The sequence below is a fragment of the Salvelinus sp. IW2-2015 genome, linkage group LG31 (assembly GCF_002910315.2).
Source record: "Salvelinus sp. IW2-2015 linkage group LG31, ASM291031v2, whole genome shotgun sequence".
Taxonomy (NCBI): Eukaryota; Metazoa; Chordata; class Actinopteri; order Salmoniformes; family Salmonidae; genus Salvelinus; species Salvelinus sp. IW2-2015.
In genome coordinates this window covers 25413751-25439811 of record NC_036870.1, presented here as the reverse complement: position 1 = coordinate 25439811, position 26061 = coordinate 25413751, and the positions used below count along the sequence as shown (strand labels likewise).

General features: G+C 44.0%; 1 protein-coding gene across 2 annotated transcripts; it reads left to right on the top strand.

Moving 5' to 3' along the window:
• The first annotated feature begins 775 nt into the window (after positions 1–775).
• On the top strand, positions 776–25852 carry tbc1d5 (TBC1 domain family, member 5). Of its 2 annotated transcripts, XM_023975973.2 has the most exons (23): positions 776–865; positions 9977–10035; positions 11153–11274; positions 11955–12018; positions 12205–12313; positions 12988–13077; positions 13157–13231; positions 13979–14046; positions 14235–14337; positions 14665–14753; positions 14874–14924; positions 15063–15132; positions 15315–15487; positions 15587–15729; positions 16046–16152; positions 16696–16781; positions 16902–17185; positions 17394–17450; positions 18972–19183; positions 19338–19437; positions 22669–22748; positions 24496–24747; positions 24989–25852. In XM_023975973.2, the coding sequence occupies exons 3-23, from the start codon at positions 11172–11174 to the stop codon at positions 25268–25270; spliced, it is 2598 nt and encodes an 865-aa protein (XP_023831741.1). In that variant the 5' UTR covers positions 776–865; positions 9977–10035; positions 11153–11171; the 3' UTR covers positions 25271–25852. The 2 variants fall into 2 exon arrangements, with proteins under 2 accessions (XP_023831741.1, XP_023831742.1); XM_023975974.2 differs by lacking the exon at positions 17394–17450.
• Positions 25853–26061: the final 209 nt, after the last annotated feature.

The window sequence follows — 26061 nt, the reverse complement described above, 5'->3', positions numbered from 1 at the left end:
GGAGTTTTTCCTAGCCACCGTGCTTCTAGTGTCACGCCCTGGCCTTAGTTATCTTTGTTTTCTTTATCATTTTAGTTAGGTCAGGGTGTGACATGGGGGATGCATGTGTTTTGTATTGTCTAGGGGCTTTGTATGTTTATGGGGCAGTGTCTAGTCTAGGTGTATGTATGTCTAGGTGTATGTATGTCTATGGTTGCCTAGATTGGTTCTCAATTAGAGACAGCTGTCTATCGTTGTCTCTGATTAGGAGCCATATTTAGTCAGCCATAGTCATTAGGTAGTTTGTGGGTGATTGTCTATGTCTATGTGTAAGTTGCCTGTGTCTGCACTTGTCATTCTATAGCTTCACGTTTGTTGTTTTGTTTAGTTTGTAAGTGGTCTTCGTCTTCAGTTATTAAATATGTGTTCATTTCACGTAACGACGATCGTGACATCTAGTCTGCATTGCTTGCTGTTTGGGGTTTTAGGCTGGCTTTCTGTATAGCACTTTGTGACATCTGCTGATGTAAAAAGGGCTTTATAAATACATTGGATTGATCCATTCATTAGTTCACCACCACACACTCATCTTCATCATCATTGGCCGATTCATTACATGACAGAGGAAATACAGTGAAGCACATTTCATGCATGCTATGTTTTGATGTAGGATATGTTAGACTATATAAATGAAACATATCACAAGGTTACTATTTTGCGATTTATTATTTCGGGGATTATTATGCATCTCGCGCACGCGCTGAAATCACTTAATCTCCCTAGTCACATGTTCTATCAACTGTGCCTCAACACACATCCACTTGACTCGCGACTGTTTACAATCAGAAGACAGCACAGAATGGGGAGCCCCGCATGAGCAGAACAGGTAAAATGCACACCCAAATTTAACGACAGTATATGCAATGGCATTTTTAATAACTGGAAATAACCCGTGCGTTTGTATGAATTTGCAATATTGATTTGTCTTTAGCCACCGAGCTGTATGTCGGAAGTGTAGTGCTAGGCCTGTGTGCAAACTCGTGCAGCTAGCCTGAACGCTAACCTGAAAAAAACTTGCAAAACAGTTTGACGACTAGTTTATATAACTAGCTAGACGTCAGCAACGTAAGTATTTTCTAGCGATTGTAAATATGCATGGTGTTACTACCTAGTTAAAGACATGTTTGTTTTTCTACCACCATGCTGGACATCTAACTAGTAGAGCTAGTTGCTAGCTATATCATGCCAATATATTGCACATCGACAGTCATTGCGGTGGAAATTGGTCTGATCACCTTTTCTATAAAGAAAACTGTATTTTACGGTGCAGTTTGATTCAGGCGTTTATTTGATAGCGAGGATCATATTTCACTATACGCCTGGTAAGTAGAGTTCCTAGAGATTATAAATATGCCTTTTGTTGACGATAGTTTTTTTTGTGTGTGTAGCCGGCTATTTTATGGTTGGGGATATTTTCCTTCTCCAACCACCAGAACGATTCACAAATCAGGGAGTCCAAACAATAGACTCCCGATGTTGTCCAAAGCTGTTTGCTAGCTATGTTTCTTCTTATTTTAAACAATGYCAAGCACTAGCTAGCCTATGTCTACCTGTTCTTATTATGTCCAAGTTACAGGTGCCAACAACACTATCGTGACCCAGCATAGTGCAATGACAGTACCAAAGATAGGTTGTATAAGAGTTGTTTTGGCCAGAGGCCGCCCAGACAGGAGAGGTCTGTACCACAAGAGAAGCGTTCTGTCAGTATCGAACCTTTGATCTCTGAGCGAGGTGCACTGACTGCAGGGACTGAAATGAGCAGCCAGCCAGCACATAGCCTTCTCAAACGAAACGATCTGTGTATTGTGAGGCAAACCACTTATGAGAAACTGCAATAATATGTGACCAACCGCCTTGATTCGGTCTTATGTAGCAACATTTGAAATAGTTTGTTTTACATTGGATAAAAGCAGAGTCGCAGAGCTACAAAATGGTATATCATACACTGCATTTAAGGAACAATGATAAAGTAATTCTGRTTTGAAAGTTGATAAACTTATAACATCACTTTTGAGAAAATGGCCTTGAAATGTTTTGGTACCTACTGGAGAGCTCTTTGTCTACATCCATTCAGCATCATTCACACCCGCTTAAGCTTTAGCCCCCACCCAAACTCTGACCATTTTACTCGCCCTAGCAGAGGTGGTTAGGCTGTTTTTAAGTTATCCAGAGCGTTAGTGACTAAGTATGCTGCTGGCAACAATTTAGTTATGCGTTTTTGCTGATGTTTACTGACAGTGGTCATATTCAACGGGTGTTGAGTGTGCGTAAATTCATTAGTTATTCTGCGCTCTGGCACACTCAGACGAGAGTGCTCTGAAATCGGAGTAGATGGTCAGACTGAATTTACGAACGCATCAGAAATGGTTATTTGAATAGTGGAGTCTTCTGTTAACGTTTTAGGGATAAGGGGCAGCATTTTCACTTTTGGATGAATTGGTGCCCATAGTGAACTGCCTCCTACTCTGTCCCAGATGCTAATATATGCATATTATTATTACTATTGGATAGAAAACACAAGTTTTCACCGCCAAGTCCAAAAAACACACAGCCATTTTCCCAGCCAAAGATAGGAGTCACAAAAAGCAGAAATAGAGATAAAATTAATCACTAACCTTTGATGATCTTCATCAGATGACACTCATAGGACATCATGTTACACAATATATGTATGTTTTGTTTGATAATGTGCATATTTATATAAAAAAATCTGTTTACATTGGCACCATGTTTAGAAATGCCTCAAAAATATCCGGAGAAATTGCAGAGAGCCACGTCAAATAACAGAAATACTCATCATAATCTTTGATGAAAGATACATGTTTTACATAGAATTAAAGATACACTTGTTCTTAACTTCTTAGGGCTGCAATCTCGGTAACGGGATCGATATGACAACAGCCAGTGAAAGTGCAGGGCGCCAAATTCAGAAATCTCATAATTAAAATTCCTCAGACATACATGTGTCTTATACCATTTTTAAAGGTAATCTTGTTGTTAATCCCACCAAAGTGTCCGATTTAAAAATATGCTTTTCAGCGAAAGCACCACAAACGATTATGTTAGGTCACACCAAACCACAATAAGCACAGCCATTTTCCAGCCAAAGATAGGAGTCACAAATAGAGATAAAATTAATCACTAACCTTTGATGATCTTCATCAGATGACACTCATAGGACTTCATGTTACACAATGCATGTATGTTTTGTTTGATAAAGTTGATATTTATATATAAAAATCTGAGTTTACATTGGCGCGTTACATTCACTAGTTCCAAAAACATCCAGTGATTTTGCATAGCCACATCGTTTCAACAGAAATACTCATCATAAATGTAGATGATAATACAAATTCAAAACTTGATCCTCAAGAAAGTGGAGAACAACTCTTATGCAGTTTTACTGCGCGATACACGCATTTTGATTTAAAAAAAAATTACGTTCAAACGGCCTTTCTGTGATGTAGTGACCCGCGACATACGCCTAGTTTCCTGAAACGGGTGACCTATGTCAGTGTGTCATGTTGTTTTGACCCCTAACTGTTCAGTCACCGAACAATGACTGATATTAGCTAGTGTAGGACTTTTTTGCCAATACGTTTGTCACAAATTGCTTATCAGAAACCTCAGCCTAACCTCTATAGAGCAAGCGGGGGTGACAGTCTCAGAGAAACAACTCCCTGGGTAGTGAATAGATTGTGTAGATTAATGAGTGGGGGGAAACTATTTAATCAATTTTAAAATTAGGCTGTAACCTAACAAAATGTGGAAAATGTCAAGGGGTCTGAATACTTTCTGAAGGCACTGTACCAATACAAACATTGTCATAGCTGTAGTATGAATCTGCAGGTAGCGAAAGCAAACCAACTAAGTTCAATGTTAGCTAGCTAACATTAGGCTTTAACTAGTAATACAAAGTGATTTCTGATTTGAATCATATTACTACACAGATCATACAAGTAACCTTAGCTAGCATGCCAACGTTCGCTAGCTAGCTAACAGTACGCTTTAACTTGGAAAGAAAATAACTTTTAAATTTGAAACTTAGCTTTGAAAATGTAYCTAGACTCTTACCAGCATACATGGATGAACGCTTCATGGCAGACTGGAACCATTGAACTCTTTTTGTTTGTAGGTACATCTTGTTTGGCCAGCGTTGTTAAGTCACTCCGGTTCACACTGACTGTGGCGTGTGCAGAAAGTGTTGTTGTTGAGAAAAGTAGCAAAAATGGTTATTCTCGATAGCTAAGATTATATCTTTCAAAAACGGTGCAGTGAAAAGGGCTGCCTATACATACTGAACAGCTCATGTTATAGACAGATGCATGGCAGACCAATCCAAACTCATCTCCCAGCATGTCCAGCCCATCCATAATCTCAGCCAATCATGGCTAGCTGGGATGTTCCTGTCTTTTTCCCTTGCTAAACCAACTAGGCTAGTTATTTGACAATTTTATTCTTATTTACGTATGGAATACAAGTTTGTTATTAATGCACATGAAAGTTCCATTTCATTGTTCCGGAGTCCTCTTGATAGCAATCTGTATAGTGTACTACATCCACTAAAATGGCCCCTCAGTCACATGAAAGCCGTCAGGCTAGTCCTCTCTACTGGCACTGAAGTACCCTTCTCTGTTTCTGTTATTCCTCAGTATATTCTGCTGTACTGCTGTTGTCTCCAGTGTTGTCAGAACTCAGAATGCCCAGGGCCTCTCAGCTGATCTGCTGTTCTAAAACACCATAATCAAAGCCTCACAGAAAGCAGACGAGCTTTGTGGCTCTGGGCAGAAGCTACGCAGCCTCTCTGTCTAGCTCAGTTCATACCCGATTGGTTTTCAACCGTTTTGGGCCTTCCGAGTCCTACGTCTCGCTCTCTCACACACACACTAACTTCACCTCTTCACAGCAAGGGATGTTCTCCATCTGTTTATAGTAAAGAGGAAGTGAATCATAATGGTGCTCTATTAATATCCCTGATGGTATGAAGGTGTAGCTATATGTATTTCACTTGCATTTCTCATTTTATTTTGTATGGTGTTTGTCTAATTTAGCCTTCTGTTTCTTTAATGTGTTCTCATCGTACCTTCAATCAACTAGGATAATGTTTCTAGGCTACTGGCTGAGGTCATGTACAGGTCAGGGCAGGAGGACTCAAATGTGTCATGATGATTTCTGTTAATGGCTTACAGACTATCTTCATTCTTCAAATGCCTGGGTTGTATTCATTACTGCACACGTAGCAAAATGTTTTGCAAATTAATATGAACAAGCTTTTCTTATTGGACAAGTTAAGGTAGGTCCCTCCCTGTTTTGTTCTGTTTGGTTCSCAGTGGACCCTTTTTTTCCACACAGAGGTGGGATTCAGTGGACCTTGTTACAGTAGGCTAAATCACAGGCAAGTACACTACATGACCGAAAGTATGTGGAGATTAGTTTGTTGGACTGCCAGATGGTGAAGCATCACGCCATAGAACACTTTTCCGCTGCTCCAGAGTCAAATGGCAGCGAGCTTTACACCACTCCAGCCGGCGCTTGGTATTGCACATGGTGATCTTAGGCTTGTGTGCGGCTGCTCGTCCCCGGGACAAACATTGTGCTGACTTTGCATCCAGAGGCAGTTTGGAACTCGGTAGTGAGTGTTGCAACCAAGGAAAGACGATTTTTACCCACTCCCGCTTCAGCACTCTGCGGTCCAGTTCTGTGAGCTTGTGTGGCATACCACTTTGTGGCTGAGCCTTTGTTGCTCCTAGAAAAATAGAATTGTTGGAAAGGGGGCAATCTGTGACAGTGCCACTTTAAAAGTCACTGAGCTCTTTCGTAAGGCCATTCTAGTGCCAATCTTTGTCTATGGAGATTGCATGGCTGTGTGCTCGATTTTTATACACCTGTCAGCAACGGGTGTGGCTGAAATGGCCAAATCCACTTATTTGAAGCGATGTCCACATACTATATATATTATATATATATGCTCTATAATATATAATATATATATATATATATATATAGTACATATCTTCTATATGAATATATATATATATAATCTATATATATATATACACTGCTCAAAAAATAAAAGGGACACTTAAACAACACAATGTACTCCAAGTCAATCACACTTCTGTGAAATCAATAAACTGTCCACTTAGAAGCAACACTGATTGACAATAAATTTCCACATGCTGTTGTGAAATGGAATAGACAAAAGGTGGAAATTATAGGCAATTAGCAAAGAACACCCCAAAAAAGGAGTGATTTCTGCAGGTGGTGACCACAGACCACTTCTCAGTTCCTATGCTTCCTGGCTGATGTTTTGGTCACTTTTGAATGCTGGTGGTGCTCTCACTCTAGTGGTAGCATGAAGGAGCTACAACCCACACAAGTGCTCAGGTAGTGCAGTTCCATCCATGATGGCACATCAATGCGAGCTGTGGAAAAAGGTTTGCTGTGTCTGTCAGCGTAATGTCACGAGCATGGAGGCGCTACCAGGAGACAGGCCAGTACATAGGAGACGTGGAGGAGGCCGTAGGAGGGCAACAACCCAGCGCAGGACCGCTACTCCGCTTGTGCAAGGAGGTGCACTGCAGCGCCCTGCAAAATGACCTCCAGCAGGCCACAAATGTGCATTGTCTGCTCAAACGGTCAGAACAGACTCATGAGGGTGGTATGAGGGCCGATGGCCACATTTGTGGTGCTGGAGGTCATTTTGCAGGGCTCTGGAGTGCACCTCTTGCAGAATGGCGGAGGAGGGTCCCTGCCTGCATGAGTTGTTGCCCTCTACGGTCCTCCCGTCTACTGATGTACTGGCCTGTGTCCTGAGTAGCCTCCTAGCGTGCAATACGTGAACAGAATAGACAAGACTGACATTTTATTGCTCTAACGCTCGCTATATTAGATGTGCAATCACTGGATGAATGCACTACGCTGAGCCAAACTTGTGTGGGTTGTAGACTCCGTCTCAATGCTACACTAGAGATGAGAGACCGCCAGATTCAAAAGTGACAAATAAACATCAGCCAGGAAGCATAGGAACTGAGAAGTGGGTCTGCTGGTCATCCATGCAGAATCACTCCTTTTTTTGGGGGTGTCTTGCCTATTGCCTATAGATTTCGCCTTTTTTATTCCAATTTGCACCAACGCATGTGAAATGTATAATTTGTCCAATCAGTGTTGCTTCCTAAGTGGACAGTTTTGATTTCACAGAAGTGTGATTGACTTGGAGTTACATTGTGTTGTTTAAGTGTTCCCTTTATTTTTTTGAGCAGTGTATATATACAAACTTACATTGGGATGAGAAGATACTTTGTGTGTATATATATATATATATCTACAAACTTACATTGGGATGAGAAGATACTTTGTGTGTATATATATATATATATATATATACACACACACACACACAAAGTATCCTCTCATCCCAATGTAAGTTTGTAGATAGCAGTGCAAGCAATTTACCCAGTGGTTTATTAATGCCTTCCATTATGTATTTATTTGATTACATCATAAAAAATTAATTCAGTGAATTATTGACGTATCTCCCGGTGATATGTAGTACATTATGCAGTACTTAATGTGTTTATTGCGCAGAGAAGTTTGCCGTTGTTGCAGAGCAGAACATTAGTCTCTGGAGGATAACTTTTAGAATGTAAGTGAAACCTTCCACCTGACAACATGCAACACACAGCACTGCTCAGTTGTACAGCCACTCTGTTACATTCCCTTAGCCTGAGTAGTGAGTGATTTTACATGAGGATCTCAACATCCTGTTCAGAATTACAAGATTCAGTCATTAATCAGTTATTCCTTAGGTTTCCTCTTCCTGGAATTCAGAATGTTGTAATAGCCTCTGGATTCTGGGAGTAGAGGCATAATGAATGAAACTATTCAACTATGGTAAAGAACTCCTCTATAAGGAACCTCACCTATAGTTCTGAGTTTCGAGCCCTTCAGACACTTCTGAAACATGCCTAACTCTGAACAGAATCTGTTCTACTTCAACATGATGAAATGCAGTGCATTATTATTGACCTATTCACAGCATGTCTCTAGCTATTGTTGGAGATTAGTTTAAATGATTTAATGGGATATTGTCTTTTAAAAGGGGGGGYAAAACTCAGATGACTTGAAGGCATTAGTCTTTGTGAGGAACAGATGTTGCAGAGCCATACAGGAGCATAGAGTACGCATATAAAATTATTTCTATTTTGATAGTGTGCGCGGTTGATTTATCAAAGCCGGGTTCCACGCGCCTCGTTAATGGGTTTAAGGAGATGCCTTTGTTGGGTGATTTCCATAATTAATAAAGGAAAATGCATAATGCTCTCGCTGCTGCAGTGGAAGGAATTGTGTGTTATGTAGGCTAAGCCTATGTGTACGCACTAGGGTTGTCACGTTACCGGCATCGCAATACTCCGAGGTATCATCGCAAGGAAATGTCTTTGCTTTCCTTTTTGCCATGGAAAATCAGGTATTGTGATAACCCAAGTACACACACACACACACACACACACACACACACACACATAACCATGGCAGACGCCCATCCAGGATAAATAATGGAAAGGTGGCGGGGTTTAACAAATCTTTTTTGTTGTTGTTATTTTTATTTTGGGAGGTACTTTTTACCCCTCTTTTTTTTTCTCCCCAATTTTGCCATACCCAATTTGGTATTTACAGTRTTGTCCCATCCCTGCAACTCCCGTACGGACTCTGGAGAGGCGAAGGTCGGAAGCCATGTGTCCCCCGCCCAGCCGCACTGTTTCATGACACACTGCTCGCTTAACCCGGAAGACAGCCGAACCAATGTGTCGGAGGAAACCCTGTACAGCTGGCTACCGAAGTCGCTAGAGTGTGACGGGACAAGGACATCCTGGCCGGCCAAGCCCTCCGCTAACCCGGCYATGCTGGGCCAATTGTGCGCCGCCTCATGCCTCTCCTGGTCGCGGCTGGCTGCGACACAGCCTGGGGTCGAACCCGGGTCTGTAGTGACGCCTCTAGCGATGCAGTTGTTTAGAGCGCTATGTCCCTCGGGTGGCCCACGGGTTTAACCTTAATTAAATCAACATGGTTTGAGGAAAATTTTAAAACATTTCGTCTTTTGATGAACGGCATGTCGTCGACTAGTTCTGTAAGAGTCCTGCTCAATGTCCGTGTCATTGTACTGTTATGTGAAACGTCTTGATTGGTCATTTCTTTTCTTTTGGTAGGAGCATGTAGTGTCAATGTTTGTCTTTCATTTGTCACAGATCTCCCACAGAGCTGTCAGTCTGAAATGCCATAGTGAATATGGGGTGAGAATTCCCTGGGCTATCCCTGCTCGGTGCTCTTCCTCCATGGAGGTGGTTGTTTTTATGCACAAGCCACTTGACTGTCTCTGTATGTGATTAGAATGTTTTCCTTTGTAAAATGAGACGTGTTATTTTTCAAATCTAGTCCATTCTGTCTTATTAAATCAGTGTATCCTATGTCAGTGATCTTCCAAAGCCACTCGAGACATTTGAGTAGCCTACACTAGGGTTGGCCAGTACCCACTCTTTCATACTGTTCCTGTACCATAATGAGGTATTCGGTATTACTGGCAATGCACACAAGGGGCACTATTACTTTCCAAACATCATTTGACGCACAAAACCCATTTAGGCAGCTGGGATCTTGATCCAGGAGGGAATTGATTGTATCTGTCGTAACCAAGAAGCTTGATCTTGCAAGCTAGCCATTTGGTTAGCAAACCATGTGGATAGTTGGAGACCTGAGATGGAGTAGTTTATTTGGCATATCTTTGATAGTTAACTTGTATAAGTAGTTGTGTACGGTATACCGCACAAGCCTAGCCTATACTGCGTAGCCTTATGTTGCCTTGTCTTGTGTTGAATTCCCCCAAGTGATCCTATTTATACCCAGGGACATTGTCCTGAATGTCTCTTTGTGTTTCTCTCAGATAGCCTAAACCCTCATCTTTCCTGAGTCTCGGCTGAGGAGAAACACAACGTTGTGACTGTAAGTACTGACATGGAACAAAGACAAAAAGCATAGGCCTGGAGCTGAACTGGATAATATTATTAGTAAATCTAACTTTATTTATACAGCACATTTCAGACATGGAATGTAACTCAATGTGCTTCACATGGAAAAAAAGGAATGAAAATAAAAACTGAAATATTTACTGCACAATACGCTTAAGAGGATAAGAAACAAAACAATAACAATAAAAACTACTGACTAAAAAGCACACTAAGGAGAAGCAAATTTAAAACATGTCCACAGTTTCGSCCCCCCTCAGGTTCTCTAGCAGGCTATTTCTGAGGCTGGGGGCGTAGTAACGATGGCTGCCTCCTGGTCGTAYGCTTTGGGATAGTTAAAAGGCCAGTGCCAGAGGACCTGAGTAACCTACTGGGTACAGAACATGTATATTTGTTCTGTTTTTGATTGCTCTACTAAACTTAGTCKCAGTGGTGTAAAATACTTAACTACTTAAGCAGTATTTTTAAGTACTTTTTGGGGGGGTATCTATACTCTAATTTTTGATAACTTTTACTTCACTACATTCCTTAAGAAAAAAGTATATGAACTTTTTACTCCAAACATTTTCCTTGACACCCAAAAGTACTCGTTACATTTTGAATGTTTAGCAGGACAAGAAAATGGTCCACTTCACACATCCACAGAACATTCCTGGTCATCTCTACTGCCTCTGATCTGGCGGACTCACTAAACATACATGCTTCGTTTGTAAATGAGTGTGCCTCTGGCTATCTGTACATTTTAAAAACAATAKTGTTGCCGTCTGGTTTGCTTAATATAATTCATTTGAAATGATTTATACTTTKTTTTGATACTTAAGTATATTTTAGTAGTTACATTTGATACTTAAGTATATTTTAAACCAAATACTTTTACTCAAGTAGAATTTTACTGGGTGACTTTTACTTGAGTCATTTTCTATTAAGGGATCTTTTATCAGATGAGTCCTCTTGCTCTGTGGTGTTCAGTTTTGTTCTTACTCTATGGTGTTTACTGCTGCAGTCATCCTACTCTTGTTCTGTGGTGTTGTGTTAATTCTTGTTCTGTGGTGGTACACAAGTAGTTTTAACCCCTCCTGTTGTTCTCATCCCAGGTTCGGTTGTGTGGTGGTCATGCAGCACCCTAACTTTGAGACCCACCACCCTCTCCAGCCTGAGGGAGAGCAGGAGACTGGCTTCGACCCTCTCCACAACTTTAACAAGAACCGCAGCCGTGGTGAGTCAACCCAAATACATGTTCATTAAAGCTATATTTACATGTTAACCCTTTATAGCAACTATTTGAGGCTTAATTAAGCAGTTATTAACACTTCATCTTCATAACCAAACACCATTTAATGACGAGTGAAGGAGAGTCGGGGGGGCGAGGTAGTTGAATGTGGGGATAATGAAAGACTGACAAAGGAAATATTGATGGAGAAAGGTAAGGAGTGTGTAGTGGATTGTATAACGGTGAGTTATGAACACAGCTGATGACGCCTGCGGACGAAAGAAGGGTTAGCGTGTTTAGCTAATGAATTTTCATAGTGAGTGTCCCCAGAGCAACGTCACATGATACACTTTTGTAACTAATGTTGATTGACAGCTCCCAGGAGTGTGTGTGTGTTAACCTGCAGGGCAAATGAGTTATTATTTATGATGATTTAGGTTTGTGACTTCCTCACGCTTGAGAAATACTCTAAGACATACCTCTGTCCTTTTCCCCATGACATGATTTCAMTGGTAAATGTAATGTGGTAGAAACCATGCTATTGAACATGCCTATTGAAATCTGTCAGAGAAAAGGATGCGTTCAAACATCCATTACGTTGAAGATGAGCCTCACTGATCCATGTAATTGGTGTCTATGCCGCCTTCTAGTGGCTGCGTGTGTCAACTGCTTTGTTTGTTTTACAGGAGGATCTCTGGATAGTAGCAGGTTGTCTTACTCAGAGTCTGAGTCCACCTTCCTTTCCTACAGGTAAGAACTCATGTTGCTGTGTGTGTTCATGCTTAATGTGTGCGTGTGATTTATATTTTGGTCCATGTCACATGCAGATCTAATTTTCTGCGTATTGCACATTAGATTAAATAAAATTGCACAAACTCACTAAAACCTCTTCTCGTCTCTCCCGTTACCTACCTCCCTCCCGCCCTCCGTCCGAAGGAAAGAATGGGATGACTTGTTCCTGAACAGTAATTATCTGGCCAGGATTCGGCAGGCAGGCATCAGCGGCCGATTGCGGAGCAGCCGATTCCGCAGTGTGTGCTGGAAGGTAAACCACTCACAAAGATGGCTCTCAGGTTTCTTTCTCTTCAGAATAATCTGTATGGCTGTGTCTTATCTGATTATCTAGACCTAGGTAATGGATTGAAAGGTTTTAATAAAAATGTTATAACCCCTTTTTCTCCCTGATTTTTGTCATATCCAATTGGTAGTTAGTCTTGTTTCATCGCTGCAACTCCCGTACGGACTCAGGAGAGGCGAAGATCGAGAGCCGTGCGTCCTCCGAAACAAAACCCTGCCAAGCCACACTGCTTCTTGACACAATGCACGCTTAACATGGAAGCCAGCCGCACCAATGTGTGGGAGAAAACACTGTACAGCTGGTGACCGTGTCAGCATGAATGCACCGGGCCCGCCACAGGAGTCACTAGAGTGCGACAAGACAAGGACATCCCGGCCGGCCAAAACCTCCCCTAACCCGGACGACGCTAGGCCAATTGTGCGTCGCCTCATGGGTCTCCCGGTCGCGGCCGGCTGCGACACAGCCCGGTATCGAACCAGGATCTGTAGTAATGCGCTGCGCCACTCGGGAGGAGCAATGGATTTTAAGTTAACACTGATATGACTCTGTTGTGTGAAAGGTGTTTTATCTATAGTGTTTTATTTGCTTCTGTGCGGTCGATGGTATCTGAAGGAAGTTCTAGCATTTCTGTTGTCCTCTAGTTGTACCTGGAGGTCCTTCCTGAGGATAAGAGCCAATGGCTTAACAAGACCAAGGAGCTGCGAGCCCAGTATGAGAAGATCAAAGAGACTGTGAGTTATTGTGTGTCTCTGTGTGTGTGTGTGTGTGTGTGTGTATGCCAGTCACTGACTCTCTCCCCTCTCGTCTCAGCACATCACCAACCCCCGTAAAGCTGCAGGCCAGCAGGACCTGGTGGTCAACAATCCACTCTCACAGGACGAGGGGGTAAGTGTAGTGTAGCCTGAGTGTCTCTGAATACACCTCCTTATCCATAATGGGGTATATGGACGTCTAAATATCCCTCTATCACAGGACTAAGGGGGTATCCCTGTTGTAAATGTATATCAAACCTTTATTATGATGTACAGGTAACTGCCAAAATAAAGGAAACACCAACCTAGTGTCGTAATAGGGTGTTGGGCCACCACGAGCCAGAACAGCTTCGATGCACCTTGGCATAGATTCGAGACCTTCTTCCACAAGAAATCCCATAATTTAGTGTTTTGTTGGTGGTTGAAAACGCTGTCTTAGGCACTGTCTCCAGAATCTCCCATAGGTGTTTAATTGGGGTGAGATCTGGTGAATGAGCGGGCCATAGCATGTGGTTTACATTTTCATGCTCATCAAACCATTCAGTAAACAGTCTTGCCCTGTGGATGGGGCATTGTCATCCTATGAGGGCATAGCCGTGGMAGCCAAAATAGTGGCCTGCCCAGCATTTTTATACATGATCCTAATCATGATGAGATGTTAATTGCTTAATTAACTCTGGAACCCAACCTGTGTGGAAGCACCTGCTTTCAATATACTTTGTTTCCCTCAAATGTACTCAAGTGTTTCCATTATTTTGGCAGTTACCTGTATGTCCCTATATTGTGTTATAATGTATTGTAACATATAAGTATGGTGAATGGGTTTATGGTGTATTTCCTGGTTCATATGTCCCTCTGCGCTCCTCTCCCTCTTGTCCAGAGCCTGTGGAACAAGTTCTTCCAGGACAAAGAGCTGAGAGGGATGATCAAACAGGATGTGATGAGAACGTGAGTCTGCTACCTTTAAATACAGCTCTGGTTATCAAATAATGTCAACTAAAGTCCTTCTCCTGTCTACTGTATGCCTCTCATATAAACACCATCTTAACTTTTCTTTCCCTTCACTTATCTCTCGTTTTTATTTGATTTTTTCTCTTCTCTCCCGCTATCCTCTTGTTCCTCTTTTCTGTCTGTAGCTTTCCTGAGATGCGTTACTTCCAAGACGAGGCTGTCAGGACCAAGCTAACAGACATCTTGTTCTGTTACGCCCGAGAGAACGAACTGCTACTGTACAAACAGGTACACCATTAGTTACAAGTTGAACAGGAACACAATGTTAGATTTCCACACCATGACAGGGCCACCAGGCATGCTGTTGCAACTCCTAGACTAGACCGTGTACTGTCCACATTGTGCTACACAGGGAGAGCATGGATGCCCAGTCAATGTTCTAACAGGAAGTGACATACAGCTGGCCACTGGTTAATTAAGTTTAATGATGCTCTGTCAATGCTGATAACACAACTCGTGCATCACGCTGAGAGAAACACAGGCCATGCTGAATCATGTTCTCTTTCTGTCTCTCTGTATCTGTGACCTCGCTGACCTCGCTGTCTCTGTCTGCAGGGAATGCATGAGTTGTTGGCTCCTATCGTGTTTGTCTTGCACTGTGACCATCAGGCCTTTCAGCACGCCAGCGAGACCGCCTACCCCAGGTCATTCACACCGGCACCCCTACTTCACATCTATCTCCTACCCTTCAGTTACACCCTATGCTGTCCATTCCTCCAAATTGGTTTATGTGTTGATCTAATGCGTTTGTCTTTGGTCCACAGTGAGGAGATGCTGTCTCTACTGAATCCTATGTTCCATGAACATGACGCCTAGTGAGTGAAATATTAATTTGACATTCTTCTACATTCTAAATGTGGAAATCATATGGACAGGTCAGAGACTTCTAACATGTTCTTGTTGAGACCCAGTCCATATGACTCCGTTCTCCTCTGTGTGTCTGTGTTCTGCAGTGCCATGTTCTCCCAGCTGATGGAGACAGCAGAACCCTGGTTCTCCAGCTTCGAGAGAGAAGTCAGACGGGTCAGTGCTCTTGTTAATATTCTCTTTAAGTGAAAAGTTGTAACACTCACCGGCTACTGAAGCTCCATTATAGCTGCTGCTTCTGCTGTTCTAATGTATATCGGCGTTGTATTTTATGTTCATGTTATTCCACTGTTGACATCATCTGAACACTGTTGATGTTGTGTGAACGTTCTCCTCAGGGGAAGGACGAGATGATGACCAGCATGCCGTTCGCCCGTCCGCAGGACTCGGGGCCGTCCGTTGCCATAGTGACCAAAGTGAACCGCATCCAGGACCAGCTGGTGAAGAAGCACGACGTGGAGCTGCACATGCACGTCAACCGCCTGGAGATCGCCCCGCAGATATACGGCATGTGAGTACTGCCACCTGTCTGTGTATTGTCTGCCTGCATCTGTTTAAATGTGGGTGTCTGCCTGCGTCTGTTTAAGTGTATGTGTGTTTGCGTCCCTAGCCGCTGGGTGCGTCTGCTGTTTGGCCGTGAGTTCCCCCTGCAGGACCTGTTGGTGGTGTGGGATGCCCTGTTTGCTGACAGCATCACTCTAGACCTGGTGGACTATGTCTTCGTAGCCATGCTGCTCTACATCAGAGATGCCTGTAAGGACCTGCCTCACTGCCCATCAATACATGTCAGTCACATAGATGGTTGGTTTGCCATTCGGCCGGCCGTAGTATGCTATTCGGCCTGCTGTGGTCGTTCGGCCTGCTGTGGTCGTTCGGCCTGCTGTGGTCGCCAGCCATTGTCTGTCGGACGTCGTCGTTCAGCCAGTCATTCAGACAGTCAGCCATAGTCAACCAGCTATTCAGCCAGCCTGCCTGATACGCTAGCAGACAGACAGGTAGGCTGTCTGTCTGCTAGCTAGTGTGTCTGTCACGGAGCCTTGCTAACTCTTAGTTTTTTCCTGTGTCTCAGTGATAGCGAGTAACTTCCAGACCTGTCTTGGCCTTCTAATGCACTACCCACCTATAGGAGACATCCACACCCTACTACACAAGGCTCTCTTCCTCAGAGATCCCAAGGTAAGAACACACACAAGCTGTCCTGGCTCCGGGACACATTCTGTCCTGTCCAGTCTCCTCCATTTGACCACTGACCCGTGTAAACTGTGACTACTTGGTCCCATCATGGTGTGGTGTTCCTGACAGACGTGGACGTCTGATCCGGTGTGACACAACCACCCCGGGTTGGACTGCATTGTCCAGACGCGTCCCCATCTCCCCCTGGGGTGGTACAGGGGGAGATGGGATGGATTGATGCAGATGGGTGACATTCAAGGCGGAAGAGATGAGGGTGGAATGAGGGTTAGGGAAAAGAGGGGGGGAGAGCGAGAAGGGAAAAACAGAAAAGTGGCTGAATCACGTGTTTTTATGATATTTATCAATTTAAGGCGGTTGGGTCATGACCATGGTAGTCAGAGTAGTTGGCTAAAGCACAGATCTGGGACTAGGGGATYTGAGGGATCCCCCACACAACAGTATTTTTCACACAGTCTATTTTATCACTGTTTGTATTGATTTGATCACTATTTAATGAGCTGTATTCACTGATGCCTTTTCCTTTAGAATAATCCTCGGCCAGCCAACTACCAGTTTCAACAGAATCTGGACTATTACAAGACCAGAGGAGCGGACCTGGTCAACAACACCCGGTAAGCAGACACACACACAGTACAGCATGAGGAACAGTCATGGTAACAAACAACACACACACACTGTTGTTTCACAATATTCTGCTTAACTAACCCTTTCTCTCTTTTCTCCTCTCTCAGTGCCAGTGGCAAGATGGCTCCTCTCAACATCAACAAGGTCTCCAGCAGTCTGCTCAGCTTCGGTAGGAAGCTCATCGCCCCTGCTCTGTCAGGGGGTGGCTCCAGCGGCATCTCTCCAATTAATAGCGAGGTCCTGTCTGCCCCCTCCCCCGTAACTGCGGGTCCTCACCCCCAGGCCGAGCCCTTGTTGTCAGGCCATGCACCCCTGCAGACGCAGACCCCCCCCCATTCCCAGCACCACCGTCTACTCAAGTCTGAGAGTATGCCTGTCCACCTGAGCAAAGGTGAGGGTTGGAAACACACGCACATTCGCACACCCACACTTTTACGCTGAACAGGTACACTGAAGCTCACATGTCCATACATACAGGTGCTTAGTTGCGTCACGAGAAGGTTGACTCAATAAGCACATGATAGCCAATACTCAACTATGGACTGTGTGTGTGTCCACGAGTGACACGATAGCCTTACTCTCCTGTCTGTTCAATGTAGTTTCAGGAGGAGTCTCTCAGGTTTCTGTCCCCGCCCACATTTTCTCTGACACAAAAGGTAACTGCTACCACAGCACCTGCTTGCTTGTGTGTGTGGTGTATGTGTGATGTGCTGGCATGTTTTTTCATTCCCTTTGACCAGTTAGTTTCAACCCTGATCTCTGACTGTCACAGTATTGCTTGCTTTCTGTACTCTTTTCCTCCTGGTTACTTAATCAACCAATAAATGGCATTATTGATCAGCTGTATTGTTCAAACACCCATTCACCCTTGTCTTAATCAATCACTGAACGCTACAAGCCAGCAGTACTGTGGCAGTCCAGAGTTTTGTATTTATGGATCCTGCCAAGGCAGCAGCTACTCTTCCTGGGGTCCAGCAAAATTAAGGACATTTATACAATTTTAAAAACATTACAATAATTCAGATTTCACAGCATACTGGGCTCTCAGGCCCCTACTCCACCACTACCACACATCTACAGTACTAAATCCATGTGTATAATGCATATGTTATCGTATGTGTGTGTTTGTTGCTTCAGAGTCCTCGCTGTTCCATAAGGTGTATTTTGATCTTTTTTTTCTATCTAATTTTACTGCTTGCGTCAGTTACTTGATGAGTTCCATGTACTGGCTCTATGTAGTACTGTGTACCTCCCATAGTCTGTTCTGGACTTGGGGATTGTGAAGAGACCTCTGGTGGCATGTCTTGTGTGGTATGCATGGGTGTCCGAGCTGTGTGCCAGTAGTTTAGACAGACAGCTCGGTGCTTTCAACATGTCAATACCTCTCATAAATACAAGTAGTGATGAAGTCAATCTCTCCTCCACTTTGAGCCAGGAGAGATTGACATGCATATTATTCTTATTCTTATTAGCTCTCTGTGTACATCCAACGGCCAGCCGTGCTGCCCTGTTCTGACCCAATTGCAAAAAGTCCCTTTTTGTGGCACACGACTGAACAGTTTTCCAGGTGTGACAAACCTTGTTGATAGTGTTAAGAAGGCAGAGCAGTGCTTTATTATGGACAGACTTCTACCCATCTTAGCTACTGTTTTATCAACATGTTTTGACCATGACCGTTTACAATCCAGGGTTACTCCAAGCAGTTTAYTCACCTCAACATGGTCAATTTCCACATGATTTAGTTGAGGTTTAGGATTTAGTGAATGATTTGTCCCAAACACAAGGTTTTTAGTTTTTGAAATATTTAGGACTAAATTATTCCTTGCCACCCACTCTGAAACTAACTGCAACTCTTTAAGTGTTGGAGGTGTGTTCTTGTCCTGCTTTCTGTGAGGTCCCTTGCTTTGTGTAATATTTGTCTTTTCTGTACAGGAGTTATGGTTGGCTCATGTTGTTGAATTTAAGCAAGACATTTAAACGGCTGGGACATTTGTATCTAATTTCGATGTCTCTGGTGTTCCAGCATGTTGTATCTACCTGGAAGTTCTCCCTGGTACAGGTATTTGAATAATCAAATGCAGCTCTCCAGGACCAAGGTTGTCGACAACTGAACTGGTCCATCTGTTCTTCTCCTCTCTCTGCTACTCACAGCCCATGTGTCTGTTTCTCTCTTTCAGGCCAAATCTCCAGCACAGCTAGCTCCTCCCCCAGCATAGAGAGCCTCTCTGGAGGGCGGGGTCACACCACCGCATCCCCGCCCCTTCCTGTCACCAGGGAAAGTGACACCAGCACCTCGTCTCCGCCCCTCTCGGCCACCAAGAAGGATTCCTTCTTCAACATCACTCGCTCCCGCTCCCACAGCAAGACCATGATGGGCAAGAAAGAGGCTGTGAGTTCACTAGCTCTGTCTCTCTGTCTCTGCAAGTCTCTCACCTATCTCCTATTTCTCTCCCTATCTTAATTGCGCCATCTCACTTCTCTCCACCCTCTCTCTTTCACTCTCCCTCTAACTCTRTCTAACTCTGTCCCCTCTGTGTTGTCAGGAGGAAGAGTTGGAGGCCCAGGTGTCCTTCCTGCAGGGTCAGATCAACGACCTGGAGGCCATGAGCAAGTACTGTGCCAAGATGATGAACACACACATTGGTAAGTCTACCTACTACCAATACAGTACTACCAATACAGTACTACCAATACAATACTACCAATACAATACTACCAATACAATACTACCAATACAGTAGTAGAAATATCTGCTGTTCTGCCCTTGAGCAGTTAACCCCCAACAAACAGGGGCGGCAGGTAGACTAGTGGTTAGACCYTTGGGCCAGTAACCGAAAGGTTGCTGGATCAAATCCCAGAGCTAACAAGGTAAAACTCTGTCGTTCTGCCCCTGAACAAGGCAGTTAACCCACCGGCTTGCCAAGTCAAATAATAAAGGTTAAATAAAAATAACAGCAACTGCTCCCCGGGCGCCGATGACATGGACGGTGATTTAAGGCAGCTACCCACACCTCTGATTCAGAGGGTTATTTGAAATTCTTCAAAGTAGCCACCCTTTGCCCTGACAGCTTTGCATACAATCAACCAAATCTGGTAAATAGTGCTTCTAATAACTATTGTAAATACTGTGAAGAGAAATAGTTCAGAGGTTAAAAATATAGGTCCATTATCATTTCTACACACATACACCTCAACACTTGGCCCGACAAATAAGATTGTTGACCAATCAGGACCTGAATATGACTGCACGTCACATAATAATTTAACACGTTCATACATTTTTTTTTTACGTAGTTATTAAACATTGATTACACTCACTCGTATTTTATAGCCATTCACTGATACTTATGCTATGATGCTGGTCAAGTTTGGTGTCGCATACCTGACACTGCCGCATGAGGCAGACACACACTTCCCCAAGCTCTGGGACAGTGCTGGTCAGAAACAAAGAGCTTGCTGATGGATGCAAACAATGTTCTCCCCAAAAAACATAGCAAAACGACAATCTGTTTCAGTAGCTATAGTTAGCCATCTACCTAGGTTTCATAATTTTAAATACCCATAATTTGGCCTCCTGAGTGGTGCAGCAGTGCTTGAGGTGTCACTACAGACCCGGGTTCGATCCCAGGCTGTGTCACAACCAGCCGTGACCGGGAGTCCCATAGGGCGGTGCACAATTGGCCCAGCGTCGTCTGGGTTAGGGGAGGGTTTGGCCGGGTTAGCTTTACTTGTCTCATCACGCTCTAGCGACTCCTTGTGGCGGGCCGGGTGCCTGCAGGCTGACTTTGGTCGTCAGGTGGACAGTGTTTCCTCCAACACATTGGTGTGGCTGGCTTCCGGATTAAGTGGGCGGGTGTTTAGAAGAGTGGTTTGGCGGGTCATGTTTCGGAGGACACGTGACTCAACCTTTGCCTCTCCCGAGCCCGTTGGGGAGTTGCAGCGATGAGACAAGATTGCAATTGGATATCACAAAATTGGGGAGAAGGGGGTAATGTCCTTTTATTTACTTGTACACATAAGTTACAAGACCATCAACCAAATACTAAAACGATGGTCGGACCCACCTATGTGAAGCTTGCGGTTTGCCTTCAAAATAAAAGTCCCCCATTGAAAGTGATGCAAATAGAGAATCATGCCATAGTTGGTGCTAAACAAGGTTGGAATGTTATATAAATGCAACAAAAGACAATTAGTTCATTTGACAAATCACTCTGTGGATATATTAGACTTTAGAATTGCATTGGGGGCATACTGTATTCTTAGGTAAGGCTGTACAGTGCAATAGAAATGTCAATACCCACAATAGGCAGACTGGGGAGGTGATTTTCCCATAGTCAGTCCCGCCAGAGCTACGCTGCAAAAATGTGTGGACTCTTCACAGTTGTGTTCTGTGGGTGTCACTGAGTAGACTGAAACCCAATTTCATTGATCCACAATCCATAGGTAAGGCTRTACAGTGAAATACAAGTATGCCCCAATGCATACTGAAGTCTAATACATCAACAGTGTGATTTCAACAGATTTGTTTTGTCAAATTAACTAATGGTCTTTTGTTGCATTTACATAACATTTCAACCTTGTTCAGTATTATCTAGTCCAAATATTGCGTAAATCCACTTTCTATCCATTTGCATTACTTTCAAAGAGGGACCTTTTATTTAGAAAGCGAATTGCAAATTCCACTTGACTAATCCTTATTGTGGCTAGCTTCACATAAGTGTCGGGTCCAGTCTTATTACATTAGTTTGGGGGTAACAGGGCTAGGTAGCAGGCTAGCTTGTTTATTTACTTATCTAGCTAGTTATTTTAATGAACAGAAGTTCGATTTAGAATAGGAGAACAAGTGGCTGCRTGGGTAATACTTAGTCACATGGATTCCTAAATCATTGCTAAGAATATTGAAAATGGTTGCAGTTTCTGGTCAATATTTTCAGGGTGGTTGCATTTGTGCTAGCGAGATACCAACCTAAAGCTACCTAGCAATCCCAGAAGTTGCTAATAAAATCTGTATCAAAGATATTTATGAGTGACTTTATCATACTGCAAACCAAAGTCAACATAGTAGGGTGACAGCCTGGCTCCAATTTCCAAACTGTTATCAATGTTGACAAAATGCTTCATTATTATTCTGTATTTAATTTTGGCTAGGTTGAATCAGGTGCAATTGCTTGGGATGTGGCTGGCTGGCAGGCAGAAGCAGTAGGGACTCGACGCAGCAGGATCCCCATCCGTTCTCCCCAGCCTCTGGGATTGTTGCAAGTCTGGGAGAATGTTGGACTACCTTGCTTACAATTTTTTTTTTACCTGCTTGTTGATCCTGCATCTTATTTCAAATGTTTACAGAAGTTTTCCCATTCAGTCAAACAAATAAATGTCTTATTACCAAAGTGGGATTGAAAACGCATTGTGGCCGGTGTGTGCTTGTTTGCAGATGTCTTCATTTMTTCTGCTTTAACAGTGTTACTGATCGTAGTGGTGACGCTTGGCTTGCACATGCAAATTCAGAGCACACAACATTCTATAATATAGTTGTTATTTGACGTGTCAAATTAAAAGCTTATTTCACATTTTTTGACACTTAAAGACCCAAACGGCATTCCATATCTACATAGTTTTAGTCGATTTATGTTAAGACTGGAGTATATATATTTTTCTCAGAAAAACATTGTTTTTACTCAGACTGAGTCATGACTCACCAGTTGAGAACCGCTGAGTTAAGCTATAACCACAGTGATGTTTTGAGCAATCTAGTGATTTTAAATCAGTTTACACGTGTACTCAGTTGTGTGGTTAAAACAGGCTTTATTTGGTTAACTGGTTGGCTGTGTGTTACTGCTATATCTGTGACTGTGATCTGATGTCTGTCTGTCTCAGGTAAGATCCAGGAGGTGATCCTACAGGAGCACCTGGAGAAAGAAGACGAGGTGTTGGTGTCACTGGCTGGACTCAAACAGGTGTGTGTATGCATTTGTGCATAACAAATCACATTTTATTTGTCACATGTGCCGAATACAACAGGTGTAGACCTTACAGTGAAATGCTTACTTACAAGGCCTTAAAAAAAAAGAGTTAAGTAAAAAATACAAATAAACAATTAAAGAGCAGCAGTAAAATAACAGTAGCGGGGCTATATACAGGGAGTACCGGTACAGAGTCACTGTGCGGGGGCACAGATTAGTCCAGGTAATATGTAGGTAGCGTTAGTGACTGCGTAGATAATACACAGGGAGTAGCAGCAGCGTAAAGGGGGGGGAACAATGCACGTAGTCTGGGTAGCTATTTGACTAGATGTTCAGGAGTCTTATGGCTTGGGGGGTAGAAGCTGTTTAGAAGCCTCTTGGACCTAGACTTGGCACTCTGGTACAGCTTGCCCTGCAGTAGCAGAGAGAACAATCTACTACTAGGGTGTCTGGAGTCTTTGACAAAACATTTTTTAGGGCCTTCTGACACCGCCTGGTATAGAGGTCCTGGATGGCAGGAAGCTTGGCCTCGGTGATGTACTGGGCCGTTCGCACTACCCTCTTTAGTGCTTTGTGGTCGGAGACTGAGCAGTTGCCATACCAGGCAGTGATGCAACCAGTCAGGATGCTCTCGATGGTGCAGCTGTAGAACCTTTTGAAGATCTGAGGACCCATGCAAAATCTTTTCAGTCTCCTGAGGGGGAATAGGTTTAGTCGTGCCCTCTTCACGACTGTCTTGGTGTGCTTGGACCATGTTAGTTTGTTGGTGATGTGGACACCAAGGAACTTGAAGCTCTCCACCTGCTCCACTGCAGCCCTGTCGATGAGAATGGGGGTGTGCTCGGTTCTCCTTTTCCTGTGGTCCACAATCATCTCCTTTGTCTTGATCACGTTGAGGGAGAGGTTGTTGTCCTGGCACCACACGGCCAGGTTTCTGACCTCCCTATAGGCTGTCTCGTTGTTGGTTATCAGGTCTACCCCTGTTGTGCCGTTGGCAAACTTAATGATGGTGTTGGAGTCGTGCCTGACCATGCAGTCATGAGTGAACAGGGAGTACAGTAGGGGACTGAGCACGCACCCGAGGAGCCCCCGTGTTGAGGATCAGCGTGGCAGATGTGTTGTAACCTACCCTTGCCACCTGGGGGCGGCCTGTCGAAGTCCAGGATCCAGTTGCAGAGGGAGGTGTTTAGTCCCAGCGTCCTTAGCTTAATAATGAGCACTATGGTGTTGAACGCTGAGCTGTAGTCAGTGAATAGCATTCTCACATAGGTGTTCCTTTTGTACAGGGCAGTGTGGAGTGCTGTAGAGCGTGCATCATCTGTTGGGGCGGAATGCAAATTGGAGTGGGTCTAGGGTTTCTGGGATAATGGTGTTGTGAGCCATGACCAGCCTTTCAAAGTACTTCATGGCTACAGACATGAGTGCTACGGGTCGGTAATCATTTAGGCAGGTTACCTTGGTGTTCTTGGGCACAGGGACTACGGTGGTCTGCTTCTTCCAGAACGAGGTGAGTAATCGCTGTCCTGCCACCTTCATAAGAGACGGTGGCAGAAACATTATGTACAAAATAAGTTGCAAAAAAAGCCACAATAGCACAATTGGTTAGGAGACCGTAAAACGGCAGCCATTTCCTCCGGCGCTATTATATATTGGCATTTAACCATGTGTTCTTTGTACTGTGTGTGTGTTCATCATGACTTGCTCTGTGTGTAACGTCTGTATTTGTGAATGAATCCGTCAGATCAAGGACATCCTGAAGGGAGCGCTGCGTTTCAACCAGAGCCTGCTGGAGGCTGAGGAGAACGAGGAGATCACCATCGCTGACGACCACTATGACCATGCCTCCAATGCCGCTGCAGCCATCGTAGAACAGCTCGCCAACCGTCACCATGACAAACACCCCTTCCAGGCCACACCGCAGCGTGGCGACGGTGATGGAGAACAGAAGGACCGAGAGGAGGAAGAGCATGAGCACACGGAGTCAGAGCAACAGGTGAACACACATGGTTGTATTCATACGTACACTCTTTGCAGTGTAACCTTGCATACTTTGGTACTTGCAAATAGAGACCATTCAKACTCGTTCCGATATCCCACCACTTCGTATACATCCCCTATGCATCAAATTTTTTGATGCGCTGTGGGTAAATGGTGACTTTATTTATGATACAAGGTGATTTGTAGATCAGCCTGTCAGCGGCAGTGTTGAACAAGCCCCTTGTCTCCCTATGCAGGCATCTCCCCCAGAGTCCTCTCTGTCTGTGGGTTCGGAGGGGAAGAATTGGGACGACTACATCCTGGTCTCGCAGGACGGAGAGCAGCAGCCCACCGAGGGAGGGGCCGAGAGGACCCCTCCAATCAGACTGCTCCGTGGCTCGCTCAGGGTGGAGCCGGAGGGCGTGGGGGTGTTCCAGGACCCCCTGATGGGCGCAGCGTCTGGCTCCTCCAGCCCAGACGAGGGCAGCACTCACAGCAAAGACTATGACTTCACCATCGTCAACCCCCAGGACCTGTGAGGGACTATACTGTACTGATCTGGGTGGGAGTTACCCCTAACCAGAGATGTAGGATCAGTTTATCAATCCCCTTATCCCCACCTTAACCATTAGGAGGAGAAATGCAAAACTGACCTTAGATCAGTCTTTAGGGGGTTACTTCATCCCAACCTGGAGAATATGCTGTTTCACAGGGGGAAACCAATGTGCCACTCCTGGATCAAACTTGCACATGTGGACTGGGCTATGACAGGCAACCTACCGTCAGGCAGTCGCCAATACTTTATTATCTCCTCTGTCTGACACATTACCCTCTCTAACCTGATCTGTATTCCTTCTTGAATACTATAGATCTCTCCTATGCCTATTGCCTGCCCTCCTGTATGCTTCYGTCTTAGCAGTTATCCACCTCTGACTTCAAGACAAGTGACTTTAATAGTAATACCCATTTTTCCACTAGACAGTTCACTACAGGCTACCCTCAGGAGCTGTAATTCATACTGCATTTATCKGTGTGGGGAATCCTTTCCCTTCTCTCTGTATGTAGTAGTAATTGAAGGGTAAGATAGTACCCTGTTTCTCCAGGTAGGGGAGCTGTCTGTCCATCTAATGCCTGTGTCTAAAGATGACTTGTCTTACCGCCATTCATCTCTTCTTTGATTGGTCTTTAACTGTTCAAGAGAAGTTGCTCCTAACAGATCTTGGATCAATCGCTAGTCCTTCACCTACCATTAGGGGGATTTTAAAAGATCTGATTCTGTATCAGTTGTTAGGGACAACTTCTACGTACTCCTAACCAGTGCCTGTAAACC

Excerpts from the sequence above, each read along its gene's own strand:
- tbc1d5 (XM_023975973.2), top strand. The coding sequence starts at position 11,172 with ATGCAGCACCCTAACTTTGAGACCCACCACCCTCTCCAGCCTGAGGGA. Across the intron at positions 14,047-14,234 it reads AAACAGGATGTGATGAGAAC|CTTTCCTGAGATGCGTTACT; the intron begins GTGAGTCTGCTA and ends TTCTGTCTGTAG. Across the intron at positions 19,184-19,337 it reads TGATGGGCAAGAAAGAGGCT|GAGGAAGAGTTGGAGGCCCA; the intron begins GTGAGTTCACTA and ends CTGTGTTGTCAG.